The 24,345-nt window shown below is 32.1% G+C and overlaps 5 protein-coding genes across 7 annotated transcripts; 2 read left to right on the top strand and 3 right to left on the bottom strand.

The window, feature by feature from the left end:
- Positions 1–205: 205 nt before the first annotated feature.
- On the top strand, positions 206–5,949 carry LOC122580980 (protein TsetseEP). 3 transcript variants are annotated; one of them, XM_043753125.1, is made up of 2 exons: positions 206–1,545; positions 5,604–5,949. In XM_043753125.1, the coding sequence occupies exon 1, from the start codon at positions 459–461 to the stop codon at positions 1,542–1,544; it is 1,086 nt and encodes a 361-aa protein (XP_043609060.1). In that variant the 5' UTR covers positions 206–458; the 3' UTR covers position 1,545; positions 5,604–5,949. The 3 variants fall into 3 exon arrangements, with proteins under 3 accessions (XP_043609060.1, XP_043609062.1, XP_043609061.1); XM_043753127.1 differs by lacking the exon at positions 5,604–5,949 and adding an exon at positions 3,357–4,290; XM_043753126.1 differs by lacking the exon at positions 5,604–5,949 and adding an exon at positions 1,653–1,753.
- LOC122583230 (G-type lectin S-receptor-like serine/threonine-protein kinase At1g11303) lies at positions 2,681–3,774 on the bottom strand. The gene is made up of 5 exons (XM_043755654.1): positions 3,597–3,774; positions 3,480–3,517; positions 3,227–3,295; positions 2,982–3,089; positions 2,681–2,908 (listed from the first exon to the last, which is right to left on the bottom strand). The coding sequence occupies exons 1-5, from the start codon at positions 3,772–3,774 to the stop codon at positions 2,681–2,683; spliced, it is 621 nt and encodes a 206-aa protein (XP_043611589.1).
- A 6,355-nt stretch (positions 5,950–12,304) lies between the features above and the next one.
- LOC122580979 (BTB/POZ domain-containing protein At3g22104-like) lies at positions 12,305–15,107 on the bottom strand. The gene is made up of 3 exons (XM_043753123.1): positions 14,989–15,107; positions 13,497–14,570; positions 12,305–12,750 (listed from the first exon to the last, which is right to left on the bottom strand). Exons 1-3 carry the CDS (start codon positions 15,043–15,045, stop codon positions 12,436–12,438), a joined length of 1,446 nt encoding a protein of 481 aa, XP_043609058.1. The 5' UTR covers positions 15,046–15,107; the 3' UTR covers positions 12,305–12,435.
- A 4,423-nt stretch (positions 15,108–19,530) lies between these two features.
- On the top strand, positions 19,531–20,902 carry LOC122580982. The gene is made up of 3 exons (XM_043753129.1): positions 19,531–19,704; positions 20,210–20,415; positions 20,494–20,902. The coding sequence occupies exons 1-3, from the start codon at positions 19,591–19,593 to the stop codon at positions 20,729–20,731; spliced, it is 558 nt and encodes a 185-aa protein (XP_043609064.1). The 5' UTR covers positions 19,531–19,590; the 3' UTR covers positions 20,732–20,902.
- A 516-nt stretch (positions 20,903–21,418) lies between these two features.
- LOC122580981 (oxygen-evolving enhancer protein 3-2, chloroplastic-like) lies at positions 21,419–22,892 on the bottom strand. Its single transcript, XM_043753128.1, has 3 exons — positions 22,567–22,892; positions 21,792–22,087; positions 21,419–21,622 (listed from the first exon to the last, which is right to left on the bottom strand). Exons 1-3 carry the CDS (start codon positions 22,838–22,840, stop codon positions 21,524–21,526), a joined length of 669 nt encoding a protein of 222 aa, XP_043609063.1. The 5' UTR covers positions 22,841–22,892; the 3' UTR covers positions 21,419–21,523.
- Between the last annotated feature and the right edge of the window lie 1,453 nt (positions 22,893–24,345).

Raw genomic sequence — 24,345 nt, 5'->3', positions numbered from 1 at the left:
CCGCATGCTGCCCAATTGAATATCATTGTGATGTCTCGTATGTTAACTACTAACTAGTAACTCGTCTTAACAAATAAATTAAAAAAGAAATTAAAAAAAATGAAAAAGGTAATCGGTAAGCATTTCCTCACCGCATACTCATTACAACTTTATCATCCAAACCATATCACATGACCGATCACTATCTTTGTCTCTTTTCTAACCTTTCCCAGTACCAAAAAAGTAATTTCCATTATCACACAATTCTATCATCCAAGGAAGTAGAAGTCCCTACCACGTTAACTAATTATAGCTTTGAAGAAAGCATATTTTTCTGTTATGATCAACATTGATATAGCTAGCTACACCCTTCTTTCATCACACAATCAAAACCAACCCTTAAATATATCTATCTCTATATATCGATATAGATACATACAAATAGATTGATCATTTTATGATTCTTTGACTGATAAAAAATGGCTTATTTTGATGATGGGTACATATGGTCTCAAGACCAAAACAACCAACATCTTGTAGCTTACCAAGATTCAGTAAGTTTTTCTGGCTATGAAACATATGGTCTTGAAAATTATAATGCATACAATGTTTCTGAATTTCATGAGCCTAAATATATAGGTCTTGATCATGGTTCTAATGATTATGATTACGGCAATGATTATGGTCATAATTTGTATTTGACTACTAATTCTGAGATTGATTACTTTGCACATACGATTATGGAGCCTAAGTTAGTTATGTACCAACCCGTTGAGTGTAATATGGGCTACATTTCGTATCACACAAATTATTCGATCTCGAATTCGGAAATGGATTCTGGGTTTAATGAGCCTGAATTTGAGGACTATGATCCAACTCCTTATGATGGTGGTTATGATATTGTATCCGTTTATGGAAAGCCCCTCCCACCCTCTGATAAAACTTGCTATCCGCGTTCTAAACCAAAACCCATAGAACAAGGTAACGGGCCCAAACCAAAGCCCGGGCCCGATCCTCACCCTATGGTTGAGCAAGCTAAACTTGAACCTGAAAAAGAGCAAAAGCCCAAGTCTAGACCTGAGACTATGCATGTTCCGGTTCTAATTCCTGAGCCTGTTCATACTCCAATGCCTGTGGTTCAACCTGATCCCGAGCCCAAACCTAAGCCTGAGCCTGAGCCCGAGCCCGAGCAAGTATTGGTTCCTTTGCCCGAGCCATTAGAGGTAAGAGATAATGTTGAAAATGAAAAGGAAGAATATGGTTATCCTGGCTACAGATATGATTATCCGTGGCCAGAATATGGAAATGGAATTGGAGTTGGGTATGATTATGGATACGGGAGACGAGTGGTTCAAATCCCCCCCTATGAATACGATCCAGAAGTAGTAGACTTGTGTGAAAGTCTTTTTGGAAGTTGGCCTTGTTTGGCTAGGATGAGAAACCAACAACAAATGAGTATTAGTAATAATCCGAGAACTACCTGTCCCGAAACAAGACATTATAATCCATGGGAAGTTTGTGCAAGTTACATATTTGGAGGGCAGAACGCATCTTATCATCAATAGGGTAATGTTAAATAATGCTTATGATTTTGATGTTTCTATGCTATATATTAAGAATTATAGGTTACTCTTTCTTGTTAAAACTATCTTTGATATGTGTTTGACAACCAGATGTTTCTACCATGGTTTGAGTTGGCCTTCACCTTTGGATGGTAAATGACATGTTCTATTCGTCAGTTGTCTTTCCAAAAAATTAATGTCCATTTAATAAACTTAATTTCTATGATAATGTATATGAACTAAAATTAAACTGTATCTAATATTCTTTGAATCTATTTAGTATGTCTTTAAAATATGCATAATAACAAGTATAAACATCTATATCTATATCTAATTGCAAATACGGGCCTTCCAAATATGGCTGGCAAACTTAATGTGTTGATATGTTATTTATGTTTTCTTGATATATGTAAGTGTACAAATATATGATTCACAGAAAGAAATTCTAATATAACAAAAAAAAATTAAACAATAGACTTATAGCCAAAAGATTGTGCCGAAGCCCGAATGAATACAAGAACAATACCAGAATCTGAACAATATGTCAGATTAATACTTGAAGTTATTTCACTTTAGCTCCTGAAGTCTTCTATACTTTCATATTCAGCTTAAAAAATTTATCTTCCACATATATGCATCTACAGTCTGTAGACTTTTTACCTGAAACATTCTCATACACAAACATAATGGGCAGTTCGCAGAATGTTTTTGAAGGAATTGAAATCGGAAAGTTTTAAAATGTTTTCTGTTTTCGGTTGACAGAATTTAATGAAATTCAATTAAATGAATTTATATATAAACTTTGTCAAATGACAAAGTTAACCTTTGTTAATACTAATATGATTTCATCTTCATTTATGTAACCATTTTACATCTAATTAGTATAATAATAATAATAATAATAATAATCAATATAGAAAGTAATGATGGTGGATGGTGATGTTGGTTAATATCGGATGGGACAACAAATTAGAATTTAAAAGGAAGGCTTTTTTATGTTGGTGTTAAATTGTTAGAGGACATTTTGGTAAGGAAAATTGAATTCCTTAGAAATGTTTAACATTCCATCATCTTAGTGAAGGAATTGTAAATTCCCTGCATTAAGGAATTTGATGGAATTTTTGAAATTCCAATTCCATTCATTCTTCAACCAAACAATGGAAAGGAATGGAATTTAGATTCCAATTGTTAGGAATTCCAAAGAATTCCATGAACCAAACACCCCCTATTTTTGGTAAAAGCTTCACCAGATTCTTATGTTGCAGTTTTATTATTAGCTTTACTTCTGTTTTGAATTCTTGAAGACCTTGGCCAGAATTAAGCGAGAGCCGTTTTACTGCAATCTTTTTTCCGTCTAGCAGCTCTCCCTGTAAGTTAATTATTTTTTTTAATGCCAGGATTGAACAGCCATAATTAAATAGATATATTAGCTTTGCTTACAGAGTAAACAGGTCCAAAACCTCTTTCACCGAGCTTTTTTGATTCTGAGAAATTATCAGTAGCATCTTGTATTGCACTTAACTGAAAGCAACACGCATCTTCTGTGTCCTGGTTTATTTCAAGAATATAAGATGAATTATATACAAATTGGATGATATATATAATACTCGATTAGTGTCTCCTTATTGAATGAAATTACCTTTTCTTTTTCGGGTTAGCCTAATCTTTAACCAAATCAGGAATACTAAAGTAGCTAATCCTGAAGCTGCTAGTATTGGGGCAACAAACACCATAGGAGACTTTTTACTCTTTACCTGCAAAAAACTCGTTGACTTGTACACAAACTAACAAACTTCCATTGGTGGAAATATATAGTGAACATAACCTACCTGAACTCGGTGGTGTTGAAAGTGGTCTCGCTGATGGTGAAGGTAATGGTGCCAACATCCGCTGTGGATACGATGTCAAGTTGTAGAAAACTGACGTGTCGTAACTTACCATACATCGTTTATTGTAAAATGTTCCCCCTTCTTTGCCTGGAGAACATTTCATCACAAGCTTATCAACAGCTTTTACTAAGCAACTATCACATTCAGTTTGGCATGCATTGCACACTTCCATATATATCGCCAACTGAGCTCAATCCAGTGGTTGTATTCCCTGAGGCATATTTGCGATATTCATCACCCTTATCAGCTTCACCGTGTAACCTTTCAAACAAATTCACAGCTGTTTGATTGAACTGGGCCCCGTTTGAGACATTAACCGGTTTGTATGCACATCTGTTGTTCATGGTCTCTAAAAGAGTGTCATTCTAGTAACTAACAAGACAAGTGTCATAAGTGATCGTTGCAGCCCTTTGATTGATACAAGCTTGTCTTAGTCCGCCTGCTGCATTTCCTACACATCGGATACAATTGTAAGGATCAAGGTCACCCTTACATAGAGCTATAGCCTTAGCCACATCCGTACCATCATCTAGGCCAACTGATGATCTAAAGAACCCATATCCTTATTTGATTGGGTTAGGGAGGAAAGCGCTTGATCAAGGTTATATACATATTTACTGCTTCGTGTATAGTTTCCAAATTTTGCACATTTTGCAAACAGAAAACGATCTTTGGCGACTGCCATACCATAAAATTTTAAGAAAACAGAAACAAACACCAAAGTTCGCCAACCCATTACAGCATTGTCATCTCTGTTCTTAGTCTATGTTGAGTCTTTATTGTCTTTATCGTTGATATGTTGCACTAATTGTGGAATCTATCTAGATTTTTATTTTAAATCCATATTATATGGCTGTCAACATGCTAATCTTGCATTTTATATTCTGTTTGGTTTTCATCTATTGCTTATTCAAACATTTTATTCTTTAATGGTTTTTAATGGTTAAAAAAGTAACCGGGCCTTAAATTATTTATTTGGGTTAATTGTTCTATTTTGACGAAACCAGTATTTCTTAATCTTTTCAATTTTAACCCTTTTCATGTAAATACCAGTCATACCGGCAAATGGAAATGACTTGTCGAAGTGTTAAACGTGATTTGAAATTTTAGATGGTCAGAATATGGTCAAAATATATGTCATTGGATAGCCCAGTAGTCAGGAGTTTTTGATAATATGATTTTTTTTAGGTTCGAATCATGTCATATGTAAATGTGGTGAGAGGGTTTTAACTTTTAACAACATTATACTCATCTAACATGTGGGATCATGTCACATGTAAATGTGGTGAGAGGGTGGATGAATACCCTATAAAGTTATATGTATATTAGTATATATGTTAGGGATAGAGATGTGTTTATATATTATAAGGTTTTTTTTTTATTGAAAATGATTAGTTAGTGAAAGGATGAATGTGTTATTGGTTTCGAGTATGGAAGAAGGAGGGGAATGAAATGATGAATGTGCCCCTCATTTAACGGACCATTAGACGACGTTGGAGTGTAAAGCGAAAAAATTGACTAACTTCAGAGTTTTTGTAACTAATTCACCTAAGGACAATAACTGAAAATTGTGTAACCAAAAATATAATGTTCTCTTTTTTTTATTTTATTTTTTGAACAATCATAATGTTCTCTATTTACTTTTATGTTTTTGTAAGGTAAAACCAAAAAGTTGTTAACTAAAGTCAAAGGCGTTGGCTCGACTTTCACAAAAATATTCCATGAGAAACATCCATTGTTTGTTTTGGGAATAGATTTCTCTGGTTGACTAGTCATCTTAAAAAAGCCTTAATTTTTACATTAAAATCAAATATTAATATTTAAAGATTATTTGTAAATTTTGTCTCTTAATTTTAATAAAAAGTCAAAATGTTTTCAACTTAACTCCTCAAATTAAAAACACTTTGAGAAAATCCCCTCTTGTTTGTTATAGGAGTCTCGTTTATCAATTACTATTATTACTTTCCTATTATTCTATGTTAGCCATTCATGTAATTTAACTTAAATATAGTAGTAAAACGATTATTTATCTAAAAACTAACTTAAAAGTAATAACATAAACAATATATTATTCTAAAAAATAATAAAAATAACGATGTAAAAAACTTGTAATTCTGTATGAAAATTTTTGAGCGCTTTTATTGTGATGAAAAGCTTTCATGTTGATGTACAGTGAGGAGTGACAACTGGCAATACATACTAGCAGTTTGGGCCACTCCGCCCACAAACACGGTTGCCGCTTAGGAGGCTTGAAGGAGGACTAAAAACTGGGTGAGGAAGAGAGCATGATGATAAATAATTGAATGGCCAGAAAAAGAGCGTGATGATGCAATTTTATAAATTTATATATGAAAGTTATAACAAAGGTTAGGAAAGTTACTAAAATAATACTTCGTTCTGTTAAAAGTGTCATGTTTTGTATTTTTAACGTTAAATTTTTTCTAACTTTAACCTTCAATAAGTTTGTTTGTGTTTGATAATACTTGATAAAAATTAAATGAATTTATTGTGTTTTAAAAGTGTTTTCATTAGTATACCTTTAATCAAGTTTTATGTAGCACAAGAAATATATATTTAAGGTCAAATTTTATAAATAAAGACTTTGAAAATTAAAAAGCGGATAAACAAATGGAGGATTGTATCTGTATATGATTTTTGGTTGTTCCTAACTTCAATCTTAATATTTTGTTCCGTTTTTTTTTAAAGTTTTTCTTTCTTTTTTTTTTTTTTTTTGATTATGACACTGCAGTGTAACCAACTATGACTCAATGGTTATGTAATGTAATGATTTTTCAAAATGGTTAGTACCTTTCATTTTTTGTTCTTTTAATGTATCCTACTGGGTAACATCCTATCTGTAACCGGTAATGTCACGTTGGATGTAAAAAATAGATATCAAGGCATAGGAGTGTAACCAACTATGAGCGAATGGTTATATAATGTAGTGATCTTGTGAAAATGTTAAATTGATGTAAGAACCTCTCAAATCATGGCCGTAAAAATCATATAAAATTTGTATCAATAAATTATACTACCTCCGTCCCACTAAAAGTGTCCATTTTTGTTTTGTCAAAGTCTTTCCTTTGTATCTTTGACCATAAATATCTTTTATTGCATTATATAATATTTGATGAAAGTTATACTCAATGAAAACATATCGAAAGCTCTATCAACTCATATAACTTTTATCAAATATTATACATAATAAATAAAAAATATTTAAGGTCAAAGTTGCGAGACAAAGACTTTGAAAATTCAAAAGTAGACACTTTTGATGGGACGGAGGGAGTATAATATTTGTATCAATTATAAATGCATTGTACGTAGCTATGGTCGTCAGCCACGAAGATAGAATGGCACCGGTCATGGAACATAAAGCATCATCTTGTACAGATCCTTTTTCCTTTTGATGTCTTATTTTTTAATGGCCGGATCTAGTCACTTTCAGAAACCATTTCAAACCATTGCTTTAAAAACCACCGTATCACTTTTTTTTTCCTTTTTTTTATTTCTTCTTTATCTTTATCTTTTTCTTGTTAGATCTAGGGATTTATCTTCTTAGATCTAGATGTATGTATGGCTCTATATTTGTAAAAAGATCTTGGTGTTAGAATAAGAATGTGAAGGCGCATGTAGAGATGAAAGTAGATCCATACTGGTACATATTTAGATCAATTAATATGGTGGTGGGGGATGATATGATGCTGTGTGTATGGATTTGTTGAATGGTGGCGGCGACCAGAGAGTGGCCGTTTCCGGTGGCAGCCAGGTTTTTTGAACGACTCCTCCACATTGATAGATATAAGTAAAATATATGAAGAAAATATAGATAATACTGTAGAACTTATTTATTTGTTAGAATTGGTCAACCATTACATCGACTGAACAAAACAGAGAGGTTCTTACATTGATTTAACATTTCCGTAGGTCACTACATTATATAACCATTCAATCATACTTGGTTACATTTCAGTGCCTTAATCACTTAATTTTATTACCGGCTAATGGTACAATTGGTCACCCGATCCATTAAAAGAACAAAAATAAAAGGTACTACATGAGATAGCCATTTTGAAAGGTCACTACATTACATAACCATTGAGTCATAGTTGGTTACACTTTGGTATCATTATTCCCCCTTTTTTTTTTCAGTTATGTTTTTGAATAAAATTATTAGCTTTATATTTTCTTGTATAGTTCAAACGTTAATCTTAAGTTTCTATTTGTATTTGTATGTATCAATCACCAATTAGCGAAAAGCATGACCAAGATCGAGCTTCTTTTCTCGTTTGTATATTTTAGAACAAGAAACATAGATCACGACCATCATGATTTGTCTTTTTTTGTTTGTCATGTTAAATAACTGTTACAAGAAATCTTGGAGTTCACAGCTTCTTTTATAGATGTTTGAGACTCTAAATCTTGGAGTCCACAGCTTCGTTTTATTTGGTTTTGGGCTTTTGTCTTCTCTTGTTTGTCACCACAATTAAATGTTACAAGAAACCTCGGACTTCACAGCTTCTTTTATAGATGTTTGAAACTCCAAATCTTGGACTTCCGAGTTTTTTTCTACTCTTGGTTTGGGTTTATGAATTCAAATTTAAATCTTTGATCTTAAAGTTTTGGGATAAATATCTATGACTCTATGAGTGTAATTAACTTTAACTATAGATGAATATTATGTGACAAAATTAAAATTGTGTTTATTGTAATAATAAACCTTTAAATTATATGTATTATATGTATCCGACCAATCAAAAATTTATGTTTCAGAACTTATATAGTTATCATATATATTCGAATACATACAATGCATATGATTTAAAAATTAATTACTACAATAAACACAGCCTTTGTTTTTTTTCTCATTATATACATTTATTCATATTTAGTTACATTCACGCATACTTATTCCTAAAATTTTTGACTTTTTTCATTACTATTTCTTTTGATTTGGATGTATACGTAAGACAAAATACTGATCGTAAAGTAAATTGTAAGTATATGTATTTATTTCTTGTATCGTTCTTGTGAAGACAATATACTGATCAATCGTAGTAAATTGCTAGAATGATAGTCAATTAAGTTTCGTTCTATTACTTAAACATTCTGTTATTGATTAACTTGAATCCAATAAGGAAGTCATAAAATGTTTTTATAGCGAAAAGGAGATTTGACAGGGAAAATAACACACACATGCTTCTTTTTTTACGAGTCATATGTCCGCACAATGCAGCAGCGACGGTGATGGTGGCGGTGGTGGCAATGGTGACGGTGAGTGGTGGTGAGGGCCGTAATGGTAGTGAATGTAAAAGTAATTGACGTTAAGGGAGGTAATGTAGTTATTTTAAGAATTGAGAGATTTATTTTGTAAATTATTTAATTAATGGTATTATAGATATATTAAGTGGAGATGTATAAATTTAATGAATAAAAGATAGGGGTATTTTATGTATTTCAATTCATCTTTGAGATTTTAGGGGAGGGGTTCCACTTAATTAGGTGGTGTACGGATCATTACACCTTTTATAAGGTATTATATAGATATAACTAGATGTAAGTTTGCTTCATGATGATGTGGCGATGGTGGTAACGGCGACGATGCGGTGGTAGCGACGGCGACTGGTACTCTAGTAGTAATGGCTGCGACAACGAGTAATGTAGCTTATTGATGTATAAATGGAATATAGTTATTTTAGGAGTTAAGGATAAATGTTGTAATTTAATTCATTAAGCATATATATTGTAGACCATATTTATTAAGAGTAGTTGTTAGTCGCATTGATTGTATAATTTACAATACCTGTCGTTGCCACCACCAATCATCACCATTATCACCACCCGTCATTGCCGCCACCCCACCATCGCCGCTGCCATTATATTATCAATGTTTAAATTCGTACAAACATCTATCTAGCAATATATAAACAAAATAACAAATAAATACATAATTAAATTACTAGTGTATGTGGCTTCGGATTTGTCATTTGACCGTATGTAACATGTAAAAGTCTTACCTAGGTTAAATGTGATCTTTGAAATATATCTTTCTCTCTCTCTCTCTCTCTCTATATATATATATATAAAAGCTATCAGAAAGCGCTTGTGTGACGCTCTCTCAGCTCGCCACATCAGCATTTTCCTACATGGCGTGACACGTTAGCACCACGTGAGCACCTAATCTGCATACATCAACTTCCATGTAAGCATCTAAATGTAAGTTGCATTTATATTGAAATAGTTATAAAAATGTTAGAAGCAAGGATTAAACCCATGACCTCCAACATAGCATGCAACTCCCTTAACTACTTGAACCAATATGCCTTTTGTTTATGCTTTGGATATCCAATATTAGTTAAACATATCTTTTGTTTATTCCCACCTATACACTAATACCATTAAAGTTTATCAATCTCCAATAAATTTTATTTTAATTATAACTATTATTTCAGCCTATTTGAACTCCACATCCATTTATTAATAGCACTTTCATATTAAAAAAAAAATATATTTTTTAATTATTATATGACTCATACAATTATAGTAGCTTTAACACATCTGATTGCAAATTTAAAAATTTATATACGATTTTATTAGATTATTTTCAAAATATAAAATAGATTGTATTGAAATAAATTTTATTTTAATTATAACTATTATTTCAGCCTATTTGAACTCCACATCCATTTATTAATAGCACTTTCATATTAAAAAAAATATATATATTTTAATTATTATATGACTCATACAATTATAGTAGCTTTAACACATCCGATTACAAATTTAAAAGTTTATATACGATTTTATTAGTTTATTTTCAAAATATAAAATAGATTGTATTGAAGTAATATTAATTTTTTTACCTTTCATAAGAAAAATAACATTAGATTTTAACTTTTTTTTATTATTGACCGATTAATAAAATAAATTATAATACTTATATTTAGTTTCTTATTTTATAATGCTTATTTTCATGTTTGGAATTAGGTTTCATTTTAACTGTTTTTATTTTATTGTATATTAATTAATTAAAATTAATCACTATTTTCTTACGTTTTTTAATAATATGATATTCAAAATAAAAATTGATCAAATGTGTTTTAGGTTTGTTTTGCTTTCAAGTGCTTGTGTTTATGTCTGCGTAAATTTTGTTAACTTTTTGAAAAACTATACGTTTTGAATGTAAAATAATAAATCTATTGAAGTGATTATTTTTCTTATGCTATTGTCATTAATTATTGTCGTTAATATTGATCATTTAATTTGTTCGATTTGAAAATTAAACCCAATATGTCATTTTTAAACTACATTTAACTTTTATGAATAAATAGATGAGACACATTTTAATGAATTGGACTTGAATTTGTATTTGAGGGAATTGTTGCTTTTTATGTATGTTACCATCAAAGCTTGGTCTTTTATTATGTCAAATTTACTATATTAGGAGGGTCAAATAACGGCTTCCATAAGAAGAAAGAAATGATAACTGGAGTGGAAAAATGTGATGACCATGGGTGCAACGATGATTGGTCATGGTTTCTTTAGGTTTAGCAATACATATTTTATGACATGTTATTATTTTTCATATTTATTTCAAAGAAGTAAGTTTGAAATTACACCTTACTTTGTATTTACCGTTTTTCTAATGCCTTGCCTTTTCAATTCTCTAGGGTGTAGCGTGTGTGCAGTGTCCTAAGATTTTGTTAAATTAAGGTAAGTTTTATGACTTTATCCCAATCAAATCTTCCTTACATATTAAGTAGTATTTTTCCATAGTGATATCCTTATTTTTCACAATGTATTCCCATCTTCGTTGTCATGTCACAATGAGATATCCTTTGCAAGTAAGCTTTTTAGTGAATTATATGATCGACTATTTAACTAGACTGGTCTTATGGTGTAATGATGTTTTGTAAATGCATAAACTTATTGACTTTCTATCTATTCCATATGACGCTTAAAAGGTACTATTGATGCTTGGTTATATTTTAGTGTTTCTTTTATAAGTTAGATTAGTTTACATAGTTTGTAATTTGTAGGCTATTGGGTAGTTATATTTGCCGTGCATGAGCATCTACTTTCCTCTTTCTTTTAACAGGATTCAAGCATGTCGTCTTCATGACCAGATTTCATATTCGGAATCCTATCTTTAGCAGTAAAATCGTATCTTTTAGGGGTTGCATGTTCGTTTATGGGTCGAAGTAGACTGTTTTCTATTATAAATGGGTCATATAAGAAAATAGTTTTCCAAAGGATGGCAAATGGATTCTATTAGGCAAAAGTCACGATAATCTATCTTTATTACATACAACCATATTAACATAAATTTTTTTATATAAACAAAAAAGAAGTTATTAACATACATATTTGATCATGTAGTCGTGGTACGAAGAGAATAATTATCAGCCGATGGTTCTTCAAGGAATTTAAATGTTATACAAGACCTTTCAAGAATTTAGGTTGGTAATAGGTGGTCAAAAGTGTGAAGATTGGTGTTAGCTATAGATTTTGATTTATATATTTATAAATCTTAATATAGAGCAAGAAATATACTGCTATCTTAAAAATAAATTACCCAAGCTTTGTTGATATATGATCCGGTGATGACAATGTGTATATACTCAAAACCTTCCGTTTATGTTATAAGGTTTAAATATGTTTGCAAGTTTTCCTTTGAAATAAGATTTGATACTTTGATATAAGATAGCCCGGTGCAACGCACGGGTATCACCTAGTTATTGTATAATAATTATAACCTTAACTATCTAATAAAGCCCTTTTTATTTTCATAAAAAAAATAAAATAATTTATTCAAACTACCCATCTCTTTTACTTATTAATTTAATTTAATATATTCACTATTAAGTATGTATAATATTATATTTGTACACGCTTTTAAATGTAAAAATCATTTCTTCATGAACGATTTATCCGGTTTTTAAAATTGCATAAAATAAAGCGTATAAAAATAACTAATTTGTTGTAGGACATGAACTCAACATCTTCTAATGACATAGTCGAGGCAAGGATCTAACGCTACATTCATCCAATGATCTTAATTTCTTTGACATATGTTTTTGCGTCTTTTTTGCGATATTAGCGTCTCGTTTTTCATCTTCTAATGTCTTTTCTTTGCGATGAGAAAATCTCTCAGCACCATAGTCATAATTGATGAATATCTTAAATTGATTTTGCCTAACAAAAGGTAGAAGTTTCGTGTTTTTAGCAACATTTCTTCCTGTTGTTGCCGTATGTAGCTTGTTGATATCAAGAACACTCCACATTTTCTTATTTTGTTCTTCACTTAGGCCCCGATGAACCTATATATTGAAAACAAAATATACAAATATTATAAGAAGAAAAAAGATCAATCATGGATTTTGACTTTTTGAGAGTCCTGTGCTATATAAGGCATTCGTGTAAGTAATAATAAAAATGAAATAATATCCGTTTAAAAAAATTAATCATGGATTTCAGATGTTTACTTCTTTAATGACTTTCGACAGAAGTGCACTCGATCTATACTTTGTGTAACATAAGAACACACATGTTTATAAAATATTAGTATAACATTAAAACTCTATATTAATGCAACTCTTTTTAAGAACATTAACGTTTTTAAAAGTCATGTCATAAAGTCAAGTTATCAAAAAATTGTAAAAGCCTATTTCGAAATGGAAACTTAGTAAATTAAGAAAATATATTGGGTTATATAGACTTTTATTTTTGAGAGTTTAGTATCCAATAGAGAAATGAAGTAAACGATAATACATAAGGGAAATTTACATATCGTATAAATTATAAGTAAAAATGCTCACATTTTATAAACAAAATTTAAATAGCTTCATGACAAAAGTTTAACTTTATACGGATATATTATAGTTATTATTTTTGATTTATTATTGAAATATATGGTTAAAAGAAATATATTGATGGTGAAAAATAAAAAAGGGTTAATTAAAGTCATAATTAACAGCAAAAGTCAATTTAAAGAAATTAAAAGCCGTGATTGATCGCTCCATAAAATTGCAAGAGAATACTAGTATATAGCATGAAATTCTCATACCTTAACGTATAAATCGATTGCATGGTACATTCTATCATGTGAATCTCTTGCATAATCCGGCAAGGCCATGGCTAATGCAAGAAACTTAGAATGTTTCAAGAACGGATCAGGAGCCACCTCTAACATGAACAAGTCTATCAAGAGCCCTACTTTCTTCACTCGATGCATGAAGAAACCGTTGATCCGTCTTTCTAATAGAAAGATTTTAACTAATCGAAGAATCAAATCGACATCCAATGCAACCTTTTTCTTCCCACGAACGATCAAATCATTGATTTTAAACTCATCCAATCTTGATCCAAGCAATTTCTCTAACTTGGACTTTTCAAGTGTTTTCATATTCAAACACAAGCACATTCCAAAGGCATCTAGTAATGGTCTACACGAAAACGAGCTACCATTGAGCAAGCTCAAGAGATTGATGTTAGTTTCCGAAATTTTGCACTTTTGGTCTTGTGAACAACATAAGGAAAACTTTAGCTTTTGGTAATGGAAAATGAATGAACAAATTCTAGGGTGGTTAAAATGTAGAAAAATCATTGACTTCATTAGTTCTTCAAATATATCAATGTTTAAGAAAGAAAGATCTTCTAACTTCCAATAATCTAATTGGTTATTTGATCTTAAACTTTCGGGACTACTATTAGAAGAAACCCGAAAAGTAGAACTATTTGAGGATGAAGGACATGAACTAGAACTAGACAAATGGTTAGGAAGAGCCAAGTTTCTTAAAAGGGTGTTCAAGAAATATTTGAACTTAGGAGAATTTTTGATGAAAGGGAATAACATTTGGCATTGTCTTAAACCATTTACGAATTCGGTCCATGTAATACAATGGATGCTTTCGAGGTACAACTCGGTTTGAATGATCAAGGTAGTGATTTCCATGAAAGTACTACTAGTATGGAGCAAGAATATGTTTGAAGGTGTTATGTCAATGGTGCCATTGTTGTAGCAAAAGCTTGTAATGAGCTTGAAACTCTCTTCGCCACCCGGGAAATCATTGAATACCAATTTTCCGTCGTGTTTAATGATTGAATTTCTTACTCGATTCGAATGAGTAGCAAGAATCCTCTGCACAAAGTTATTCATGGTTATATATCAAGTCAGGTTGTTGTTATGATGGATTGCATTAGATTTGAGATGTAGTAATTTGAACTTGAATAAGTAGCAAGAATTCATTTTGGAAATGTGACAAAACAAAGCATCAAATTTAGAGCACATTTGACTTTTTCATTGCAACAAAAAACAAACACACGCACACAGCCAAATGAAGATTCAATTGTCACTTGAGAAATGAAAGTGTATATATATCCTTTTCAGAAATTAGAAAAAAAAATGTCAAATGTAAAGCAGATGAGTTATGCACATACACACACAAGAAAAAGTGTTTCATTTTAAATTAAAATCAAAAGATTAATGTCAGATAAATATATAAAACCATATATAGAGCATTCATATAAAATAACACAAGTAGAGAGAAAATATGTACCTTGTCAAGAAAGAAAATGTGTTCACCATTGATCTCTACTTGAATACTATTACACATATTTTAAGAATAAGAATTTGGAAGTTTGAAGTTTGGTGGGATATTCAAAAACTAAAATTCAATTTATCAGAACTTTAAAGAGAGTAAATAAATGGGAATTTGAGTGTTTGTATATATAATAGGAGTAAATGAGAGCATATGGAAGGAATGTCAAAGTATATATGGACACTTGCATACAATGAGAAGAATCCAGTTTCATTTATTAGGCTTATCCAAAACACCTTTTGACCCCAATTATGTGGATTTTCTTCTTCCAAATGTAGACAAATTATAAGAAACATTACCATACTTTTTCGGATTTAGATTATTTACATGTGGTTACTCGAACATCTAGATTTAATATTCTTCTAGATATCAAGCTTCCTAAAAGGACACATAGAGTAAACTTAATTAGTAATTATTTAGTTTGTGTCGAATTGTAATTAAGTGTCATGGCCTCATGTGAGTTGTATTAGATTTTCCCAAAATTATTAGATTTCCTTGAAGACTTAGTATTAGAATAGGGAAAAGTATCTGTGTGTATGTAACTTGTGACCAACTATTATTGTACGAAAGAAACTTTAGTCGGGTTCATTGTACGTAAGTAATCTGCTAAAATCGAACGAATCGTGTAAGAAATCAACGTGGCACCACCAAGCATTGATACATGGCCTAATGAGAGACCTCCACCTCAGCTTGTTTACACGATTCATTCAGTTTAAACAGATTACTTACATACAATGAACCCGATTAAAGTTTCTTTCATACAATAGTAATTGGTCAGAAGTTACATACATACAGATACTTTTCCCATTAGAATATGATCGGATATTTCCACTGGTGACAAAATGATACTCTGGTAATTATCAGTAATCGTTCAAAAAATATATATATATATATATATATATATAAAAATTGTAGAAACTGAAGTGTATACTAATTATTTGGGAAGTAACTTAAACCCAATGATAGGAGAAGCTTTATAACTTTCGCCATCATAGAGGAAATTTCAATTTATTCAAATTTTTTTGTTTGCAACTCCATTCGACCTCTAAAGTATTTATTAAGATCCCACATTTCCATTGATCTGTTTACAAAGGACATAATGTCATTTATAAAAGACTTTGTATCGAATACAATGTCACCATTTTAAAATGACTGGGTGTACACTACAACACGTAATCTTGGATAAGTTATGGTTATCACATGAAATTATCGAATTGGGGAGAAAAACTAAATTATGTTTTCCAAAGTATTATTACAATGGCATGTTGGTGTCTTTGGAAATTCACAAACGAAAAAAAAAAAAAATAATTAATATCCGAGTGAAAATTTGTTAAATTTATTTTGAAACATCAAGTCTCTCGATCATTTATGGTATAGAAAGGTTGAGCCATTAGGTGATAGACTAATAGTCCAGTGGTTAAGTAGTATTTCACTTTATAGTTTCTTTCTAGGATGTCAAAAATTCTGACTCATGTAAATATAAATGTGGTGAATGAGTTTTAGCAACGTTATATCCATCTATACATGAAAGAGTAAACCTTTTAAGACGTCGCCAAAGTTCGAACCCGATATGTACACACCGAAACTGGGTTATTAACCATTCGTCTACCCTTCCATGAAAAAATGAAAGGTCAAATGATAAAGAATGGTCTTTTGGGAAACATGGCGTAAATTCAAGTGGGTATAGCTATTTGTTGTTTTTGTTGGTGCCCCTCGGTTTGTGGGGTTGGGTTTTAAATTAAAGTTAACTTAGAAAATAAATAGAAAAAAAAATAATAATAATTCATAACAATAATAAAATTAACAAGTAACTAGCTTATAAAACTGAAGAAGAAAAATAAATAATGTTTCAGTTGATAAAACATTTTTATTTCTATTTTACTTATTTCTAAATGTTTATTTTTTAAAATAGTAACATTTTAAATAGCATGACAGGACCAATCAATATTCAAACATACCAACCAATATAACAATCAACAATATATTTTTCTTTATTTCAGTTTCAAAGTCCACTACGAAAGGCACCCAACTTCTTTATTGACAACAGTGTATTTCTCTAAAACACCTTTTGGCCTCCAATTATAACACCTTTTAGCCACCAATTATGTAGATTTTTCTCTTCCTAATATGGACAAGAAACACTGCCATATTTCTTTGGATTTAAATAATTAACTTTACATTTGGTTACCTCAACTATCTAGATTTGAAAATCTTCTAGATTTTAAGTCTCTAAAAAAATATACATATACAGTAACTTATATATAGCTGAAAGAGAAAATGAAAATCAAGTAAAAAAATCGGTGAATAGACAATTAGTTGTATAAATTAACTTTAATTATAATTGGAAAATATAACTCAAAAAATCAATTACAATTAATCGTCAAACTTTAGTCAAGTACTTATGCCATATGTAGTTAATCTTAACTGGGTCGATCAAGTGACCCTAAAACCTGATGGACATAGCCTACTTGATTGAGCCCAGTTTTATTATAAAGCCCAAAGTACTCCATAAGGTATTAGCCCAATAGGAAATACTTCATTCATTCATTTATAAAACATTCTACGAGTATAATTTTATTGTCATAATTAAAATAAATGTTTATATTAAAAGTAACATGCTAATTTTTCATTTTATACTTTAAAGACGTCAGGACTATCAACTATGGTATTCATTAGTGAAATGGAACTAACCGGTATTGAAACCGAATTTATTTAAAATTGAATACCGAACTGCAATTATGATTGTGGTACTCGTTCAGTATGGATTTGACACCGGTTTTTGTGTACAAGGGAGAAAAGAACTCCTTAATAGCCATTCATAATTGTCGTATAATATAAATGTTTGTACGTATGTATTGATGTTATTATGTAAATGGATATTAATGTTATGTATGTAAGTTTATATGTTTATGACAGCTTGTCCAAACAGGGAGAAAAACCTTCCATATGATGCACAAAATTCGATCCGTTTTTACAATACTAAAACAATTGATACCAAACTCTAAACCGAAGGCAAAATTCTTTGGGATGATATTTTGGTGACGGTAACAATTTGTTACCTATACGGTTTCAATTTTTCTAAAGATTCTTTCATCCCTAGCCAGGACTAGATGGACATATACTGTACTAGTTTTTAGCCCTATACGATGAACAGATACTTTAAAATATGTGTTTAATAAAGTTTTTTTCAAAAATAATATTCATAATGCTTTTACGGATAAAAGAAGAACAGAATTAAATGATAGAGAACATAATTATTCGTCAAAATTTGGTATAGATTTTTTTTTTCCAGCTAATTTGTTATTAATAATATTTATTAAGAAAAAACTAAAGGAAAAATAGAAAATAAAAAAAGAGATTAAAAAAGAAGATAGGAGAGAGATGAGGGGCAAAAGAGTTTTAAAAGTGTGAGGTACGTGATGCTAAGTGTAAAAATAAACTCTATATAGTAGCAATATATTTTATGTTTTCCCACTTTAACATACCCACTTATTTCTAATACCATTAGAAAAATCTCTTAACTATTCATTTTTCTCCCGCTCCTCAAATCTCAACCACTCATTTTTCTCTCTTCCATAAATTATTTTAATTTTCTAATTCATTCAAAATCTTTTATCTCAAAAAACTATATGAGTGTTCTTAATATTTCATGTTCTTTCATTTTAGATATCATTCGATATACTTTCGACGAATTTTTAAATCCGACAGTGGAGCCCGTACGGCTAAGAAATTTGGCTATCACACTCTATGACCTATCACCCTTACCATCTCACCGCCGCAATACGCAGGTACTTTTCCTCGTTCCTGAATAAAAGGAATACCAATAACATATTTCGTTTCAACATAAATAATACAATGTTTATTTAGTAGACAAAAATGATTTATAATGATTGACTGGCGTCATTACAAATAAGGCCCTTCCTTATAAGGCTTCTAGGCTTCTAGCCTCCGTCCGATGCACGTCTGACGTCAACATGGCCGAAGACGCTAGTAGCACGGGGTGCATTTTCGGTGGCGTCTAGGGGTTTCTTCTAACTTTAGACACGTCTGAAGTGTTTGTGAGGGGAAGAATATGGGGTTATAAGAAGGGGGCATTCTGGAGGTGTTTTAGAAGGAAAAAAAGGTGATGAATATAAATTTCTGTATTTTTCCCACTGGTTGGCTACATGGATCAGATGTTTGCTTATTCACTCACCATGGCAGGAATATATGCCTAATAAAGTAGAGTAATAAACCAAAGGTACCTTTACAAACAAAGACAGTATATAAAGAAAAACTTTGAAGACAAAAGAAGACTTTTTTTAACTCAATGAGAATGTACAGCTAGTCTTTCACATACCCGGCCATTATATGCAGTTAAACCTCAGTCACTCTACCTTAATCCACTTTATTCAGATTCTATCATTTTTTCACGTTCTGCCCACCACCATTACGTTCATAATCACTTACTGCTCATGACCGGGATCCCTATAAAAACCCGCCATGCTTGTTGGTCTCAAATCAAATATCTTCTTGCATATTTGACGTTTTCTCTTTTTAGGCAACAGGGTAAAAAAGGAGATGAAAGGTCAAGACAGGGGTCAATACACACTCCCACTAGTTTGTTTCTCGATCTTTCTTATGGATCTGATAGCTGGAATTCTTGGCATTGAGGCCGAGGTGGCTCAAAATAAGGTAATAACCTTTTTCTACAACACTTAGAAGTAACAACCAATTTGGGGTTAGCCCATTTGGTAGAGGCTCTTGCCTATTGGGGTGTAAGTCCAGTAATCAATCCCTGGCATAGACTTGTGTAGCATTTAAGATTAATGTAGGCGTTGTAAGAAGTTTGTCCTTAAATAAAAAACTTTAGAAGCAACATTTTTGACCAAACAATATGTGAATATAGAAATCAATCTACAAAAATGAAAACATGTCAAATTCTTAACTAGGTACAAAGCCACTCAAATTATATTGAAATGCTTCGAAAATTCGTTATGTTGTTCCTACTAGATTGTTATATTATCATTTTATGAGTATAACCAAGACTTTATGAACATTATTGAATACCAGGACTGTGCCAATGATAGGTCAACCCAACCCATTTTGGCCTTTTACGAAACGTCAATTATGCCCATTTTGACTCCTCTTACGGCTCTGATATATTTTCCTGATATATGCTCATTGTTGTATATTGCAGGTGCAAAGTTTAACATTGTGGGTTGTTGAATGTAGAGATCCAAGTTACAAAGCATTTAAGTTGGGCTCTGCAGCCGCATTTCTCTTGGCATTTGCTCATGCCATTGCAAACTTATTTGGCGGCTGCCATATCGTAAGGTCCAAATTAGAGCTTGAAACAGTGACTTATAACAAACGGCTGGCTTTCTCCTCTCTCGTTCTTTCATGGTATCCATTTCCCCTGTCTTCCCCTTATTAGGCCTGCATAAATTAAGTATCTGTTACTAATATATTAACATGCCCCAGGATTACACTCGTTATCGGATTCTCGTTGCTGGTAGCAGGAGTTATGGAGAATTCAAGTTCAAGGAAATCATGTGGATATTCACACCACCGTTACCTGTCTATTGGCGGCGTTGCCTGTTTCATCCATTCCATGTTTGCAGTGTGCTATTACGTCTCTGCCACCGCAGTCAATAGAGAAGAAAAGAAGTTGAACCCACCTGGACTGGTGCACCAGTCTGCACCGCAGATCCCTGCTTAATTTACTACTTTTAAGGTTTATTTTTGTCACTATGCAACAAGTAGCCTAGCTAGCCATGCTTCTTTCCCTTGTTTTTTTTTCATGAGTGTAAGTGGTTTGCTTAAGAGCACTTAATTTGGTTCGATGTATCTGCTTAATTTAAATTATTAAATTGACACGTTCTAAGAGAAATTGGTTCTTCTTAGTAGTGATTTCATTCCCATAGATAAAGCTATATTATATTTATTGTACGTACTCGTAGCATAAAAGTAAATACTGAATACTGCCATGAAAAGTCCATATAAATACGAGTATCGGGTTCCATAGATCTGTGCTAACAAGCTCTTCGGCACACCATTGGTACGCCTTACATGGTTGGCTCATCGATTTGGATTGGTCAGTTAAGCGACGAAGAAGTGACGAGCTAGTGGAATCCTTTGCTGGATATGTGTATGTGTGTAGAATAAAATGAGAATAGTAAGTGACGAGCCACTGATGGCAGGTGTGTCAGTTTAGAAATACTAATGGTGCATAACGGATGAAAGTAGTGGACATATATGCCACTGTTGGGATAGATTCTATCTGAACTCCGGGCCTGTAAGGAAAGCAAGGTACTACCCACTACCCACCCAATCCGTCATGTTGCAGCGGTTGATGGTGGCGCCAAGCTGCCAAGTAGTCATGATATTTATTTCATGGCTTATCATATTTATTAACTACGATTTGATTCACAAAATATTAACTCCAACAAGTTTCTTGTCAATTGAAAAAAATAACAACATATTTTCATCACATTAACAAACAAACTTTGTTTTAACCAAGCTTTGAGAGAACATCGTTAAGACTAGATACAGCTGCAGCGTAACTCTTCTCTGCGTCAGCCGAGCTTTTGATCTTTGCAGCATGATCCAACTAATCCAATCAAAAGAAAAAAAAAAGTCAGTTAAAATACAAAGTTACAAAAGTTAAACACATCACTATTTTGCTGTTTCAATAGATTAGTGCTTAAGTAGCAAATGTACAATGCATCTTAAAAAATTTGATAATTTTGAAAAGTAGGTCAAGGAGAGACAAAACTTACATCAGCCATGTTCTGGAATAGCTTTCCAGTGAGGTCTTTGAGTTCCTTCTTTGCCTCTTTTGGCTTGGCGGCAATGATCGTGTTGAGGTCAAAACGAAGGTACTCAGACTTCAAGCGAAGATCGTTCTGGACATATGGCCATGCCTTTTTGTCGATGAACTCCTTGACGTTTACTATTTCTTTTGCAGATTCTTTGGCACGAGCTGCAGCCTCTGTTGGTGTCAATGGCTGGAGGAAGAACCTATTCTTCAATGGCAAATCGAGGTCTCTTGCCTCGTCAGAGTTATCAGTACCAGCTGCAAGTATATATTTTCGCATCTTTAATCAGCTATAAGTTTTACTAAATAGCTTATTGTCAAAATAACCAAACAAAAGGTTTACATGATAGGACCTAAAATTTAAACTATTCTATTTATGTGGGGTTTGTGAAATAAAAACATACTTTTATTTCAATCTATCATATCCTTCCTACTCTTTGTAATAAATTCATATCCATTAGCAATCCTAGGTGATCCATATTCCTTTTTTAAGTTGTATGCAACCAAAGATGCTTCACATTATACGAGTAATAACTTAAAGCGTGTTTGGTGGTGTACGACTAACAAAAGAGGTCGGTGTACTAATCATTATTCTATCTACAAACCAAAAACACCCTAACTATCTCGGAACGAAAATGACTCTTAGATAACTTTATAAAACTAAATGTAAATAAATTTTACTTTCCTAAGAAAAATATAAAATCTCAAGTGTAATAACCAGTTGTTTGGTCACTTACGAAGTCCACCGGAAAGTGGGGGAGGTGGGCCGAGCTTAATCGGTTTAGCGTCAGCAAGCACAGCTTGAACAAATGAACCTGAGGCTATACCGGTGGCAATGAGCCCGAGCATGGCTCTACGGCTAGTCTCGCTTTCACCCTGTTGGGCTTTAACAACTAGCCCAGTCCGGGACACAGCAACACGGCCATTCCCAACTGGGGTCAAGCGAGTCGAGCCGTTGAGTTGGAGACTTCCTTCCAAAACAGCTAGAGAGGAACCACTTAGTCCAGCCATTGTTCTGTTTTGTTTAGTTGTGTTTTTGGCCCTTTTTAGTAGACTATTTTAAATGAAATGGAGAAAATAATATGTGATGGCCTTGACACCTTATCTAAGATAAGATGCATTTTTATGGATAATCTGGATATGTTTTTGGCCAATGGGCATTTTAGTTTGTGACAAGTTGGATGATGTCTTGAATGGTTCCATTAACATTTTGACATGTGGATGAAATCATGTGCCCCACTCTAACTAGATAGTAGTCGAAGTTCTAATATAGATTTGAGACGACAAAGTAAGCCCTGAAGGATTTCTAATAAAATTTTATTTGGTTCATATAAAACTTTTAATTAAAAGAACTCACAATATTTATTATAGAAACTAATTAATAAATTTTCATCTCTTGTATTTTGCCAATAAAACTTTTATTATTAAATTTAGACATGCCTGATTATAACAGGGGAATGAGAAAGGAATAAGAAAGAGAATGCAATCAAATACCAAGGAATATTATTATTCCATCAGTGTTGCTTGGTTTATACAAATAAATGATTACATTTTCCATTGGTATTGCTTGGTTTTTATAAATATACTATTAAAAGAAAAGAGTAAATTACACTTTTCGTCTCTGAAGTTGACACGTTTTGTATTTTTCGTCCCTTAAGGGAAAAAATTACAACTTTGACCTTAAAGTTGGCAGATTTTTTCAATCATCGTCCCTCGTCAAACGTCGTTAAGTTTCAGCCATTAAGTCGAACACGTGCAAAACACGTGAGGGACTGAAAGTGCAAAAAATGACAAGTTCAGGGACGAAAACTGAAATTTATTTTTCTGTTGTCATCATCTTTATCTTCTCCGGCTGACTTTCGTCGAAAAATTCGCTGGAAAACTTAAAATGCCAAGTTTCATCTTCATCTTTTGGTTAGGATTCGTGCGGAAATTAATTTTGAGAAGTTTGGTGGTGGTTTTGTGGTCTAATTCGAAGAAACGAGTGAGATATCGGCATTTTAAGTTTTCCGGCGAATTTTCCGACGAAAGTCAACTGGAGAAGATGAAGATGATGACAACAGAAAAGTAAATTTCAGTTTTCGTCCTTGAACTTGTCATTTTTTGCACTTTCAGTCTCTCATGTGTTTTGCACGTGTCCGACTTAACGGCTGAAACTTAACGATGTTTGGCGAGGGACGATGATTGAAAAATTCTGCCAACTTTAAGGTCAAAATTGTAATTTTTTCACTTAAGGGACGAAAAGTGCAAAACGTGCCAACTTCAGGGATGAAAAGTGTAATTTACTAAAAAAAAAAAAGCAAATGCATTACCTCAAACTATCTCATACGTAATCATCAAATGTATTATATCATAAGAGGGTTGAATCATCATCTTATAATATTTATCTAATTCATAGCAACTGTGTGCTTATCGAATACCAGACAACAATATATTGCAAGAACCCATAAACTCCAAAAAGAAAAAGTCAGGCAACATTCTTTTACACCAATAGCATTTGAGGGAATGAATGTGTC

This window comes from Erigeron canadensis, chromosome 9 (assembly GCF_010389155.1).
Source record: "Erigeron canadensis isolate Cc75 chromosome 9, C_canadensis_v1, whole genome shotgun sequence".
Classification (NCBI taxonomy): Eukaryota; Viridiplantae; Streptophyta; class Magnoliopsida; order Asterales; family Asteraceae; genus Erigeron; species Erigeron canadensis.
The sequence above is the reverse complement of the archived record's forward strand: the minus strand, read 5'-3'. Positions and strand labels throughout refer to the sequence as shown.

What these genes read in the sequence shown, in the direction of transcription:
- LOC122583230 (XM_043755654.1), bottom strand. Translation starts at nt 3,774, where the DNA reads ATGAACAACAGATGTGCATACAAACCGGTTAATGTCTCAAACGGGGCC. An exon ending in TTTACAATAAACGATGTATG is followed by an intron (nt 3,296 to 3,479) that starts GTAAGTTACGAC and finishes AGTTTTTTGCAG; the next exon opens with GTAAAGAGTAAAAAGTCTCC. An exon ending in CTTCAGGATTAGCTACTTTA is followed by an intron (nt 3,090 to 3,226) that starts GTATTCCTGATT and finishes GAAATAAACCAG; the next exon opens with GACACAGAAGATGCGTGTTG.
- LOC122580980 (XM_043753125.1), top strand. Translation starts at nt 459, where the DNA reads ATGGCTTATTTTGATGATGGGTACATATGGTCTCAAGACCAAAACAAC.
- LOC122580981 (XM_043753128.1), bottom strand. Translation starts at nt 22,840, where the DNA reads ATGGCTGGACTAAGTGGTTCCTCTCTAGCTGTTTTGGAAGGAAGTCTC. An exon ending in CCCACTTTCCGGTGGACTTC is followed by an intron (nt 22,088 to 22,566) that starts GTAAGTGACCAA and finishes ATATACTTGCAG; the next exon opens with CTGGTACTGATAACTCTGAC. An exon ending in TATTCCAGAACATGGCTGAT is followed by an intron (nt 21,623 to 21,791) that starts GTAAGTTTTGTC and finishes TGATTGGATTAG; the next exon opens with TTGGATCATGCTGCAAAGAT.
- LOC122580982 (XM_043753129.1), top strand. Translation starts at nt 19,591, where the DNA reads ATGAAAGGTCAAGACAGGGGTCAATACACACTCCCACTAGTTTGTTTC. An exon ending in CCGAGGTGGCTCAAAATAAG is followed by an intron (nt 19,705 to 20,209) that starts GTAATAACCTTT and finishes TGTATATTGCAG; the next exon opens with GTGCAAAGTTTAACATTGTG. An exon ending in TCCTCTCTCGTTCTTTCATG is followed by an intron (nt 20,416 to 20,493) that starts GTATCCATTTCC and finishes AACATGCCCCAG; the next exon opens with GATTACACTCGTTATCGGAT.
- LOC122580979 (XM_043753123.1), bottom strand. Translation starts at nt 15,045, where the DNA reads ATGTGTAATAGTATTCAAGTAGAGATCAATGGTGAACACATTTTCTTT. An exon ending in ACATTTTCTTTCTTGACAAG is followed by an intron (nt 14,571 to 14,988) that starts GTACATATTTTC and finishes AACTTTGTGCAG; the next exon opens with AGGATTCTTGCTACTCATTC. An exon ending in CAATCGATTTATACGTTAAG is followed by an intron (nt 12,751 to 13,496) that starts GTATGAGAATTT and finishes TTCAATATATAG; the next exon opens with GTTCATCGGGGCCTAAGTGA.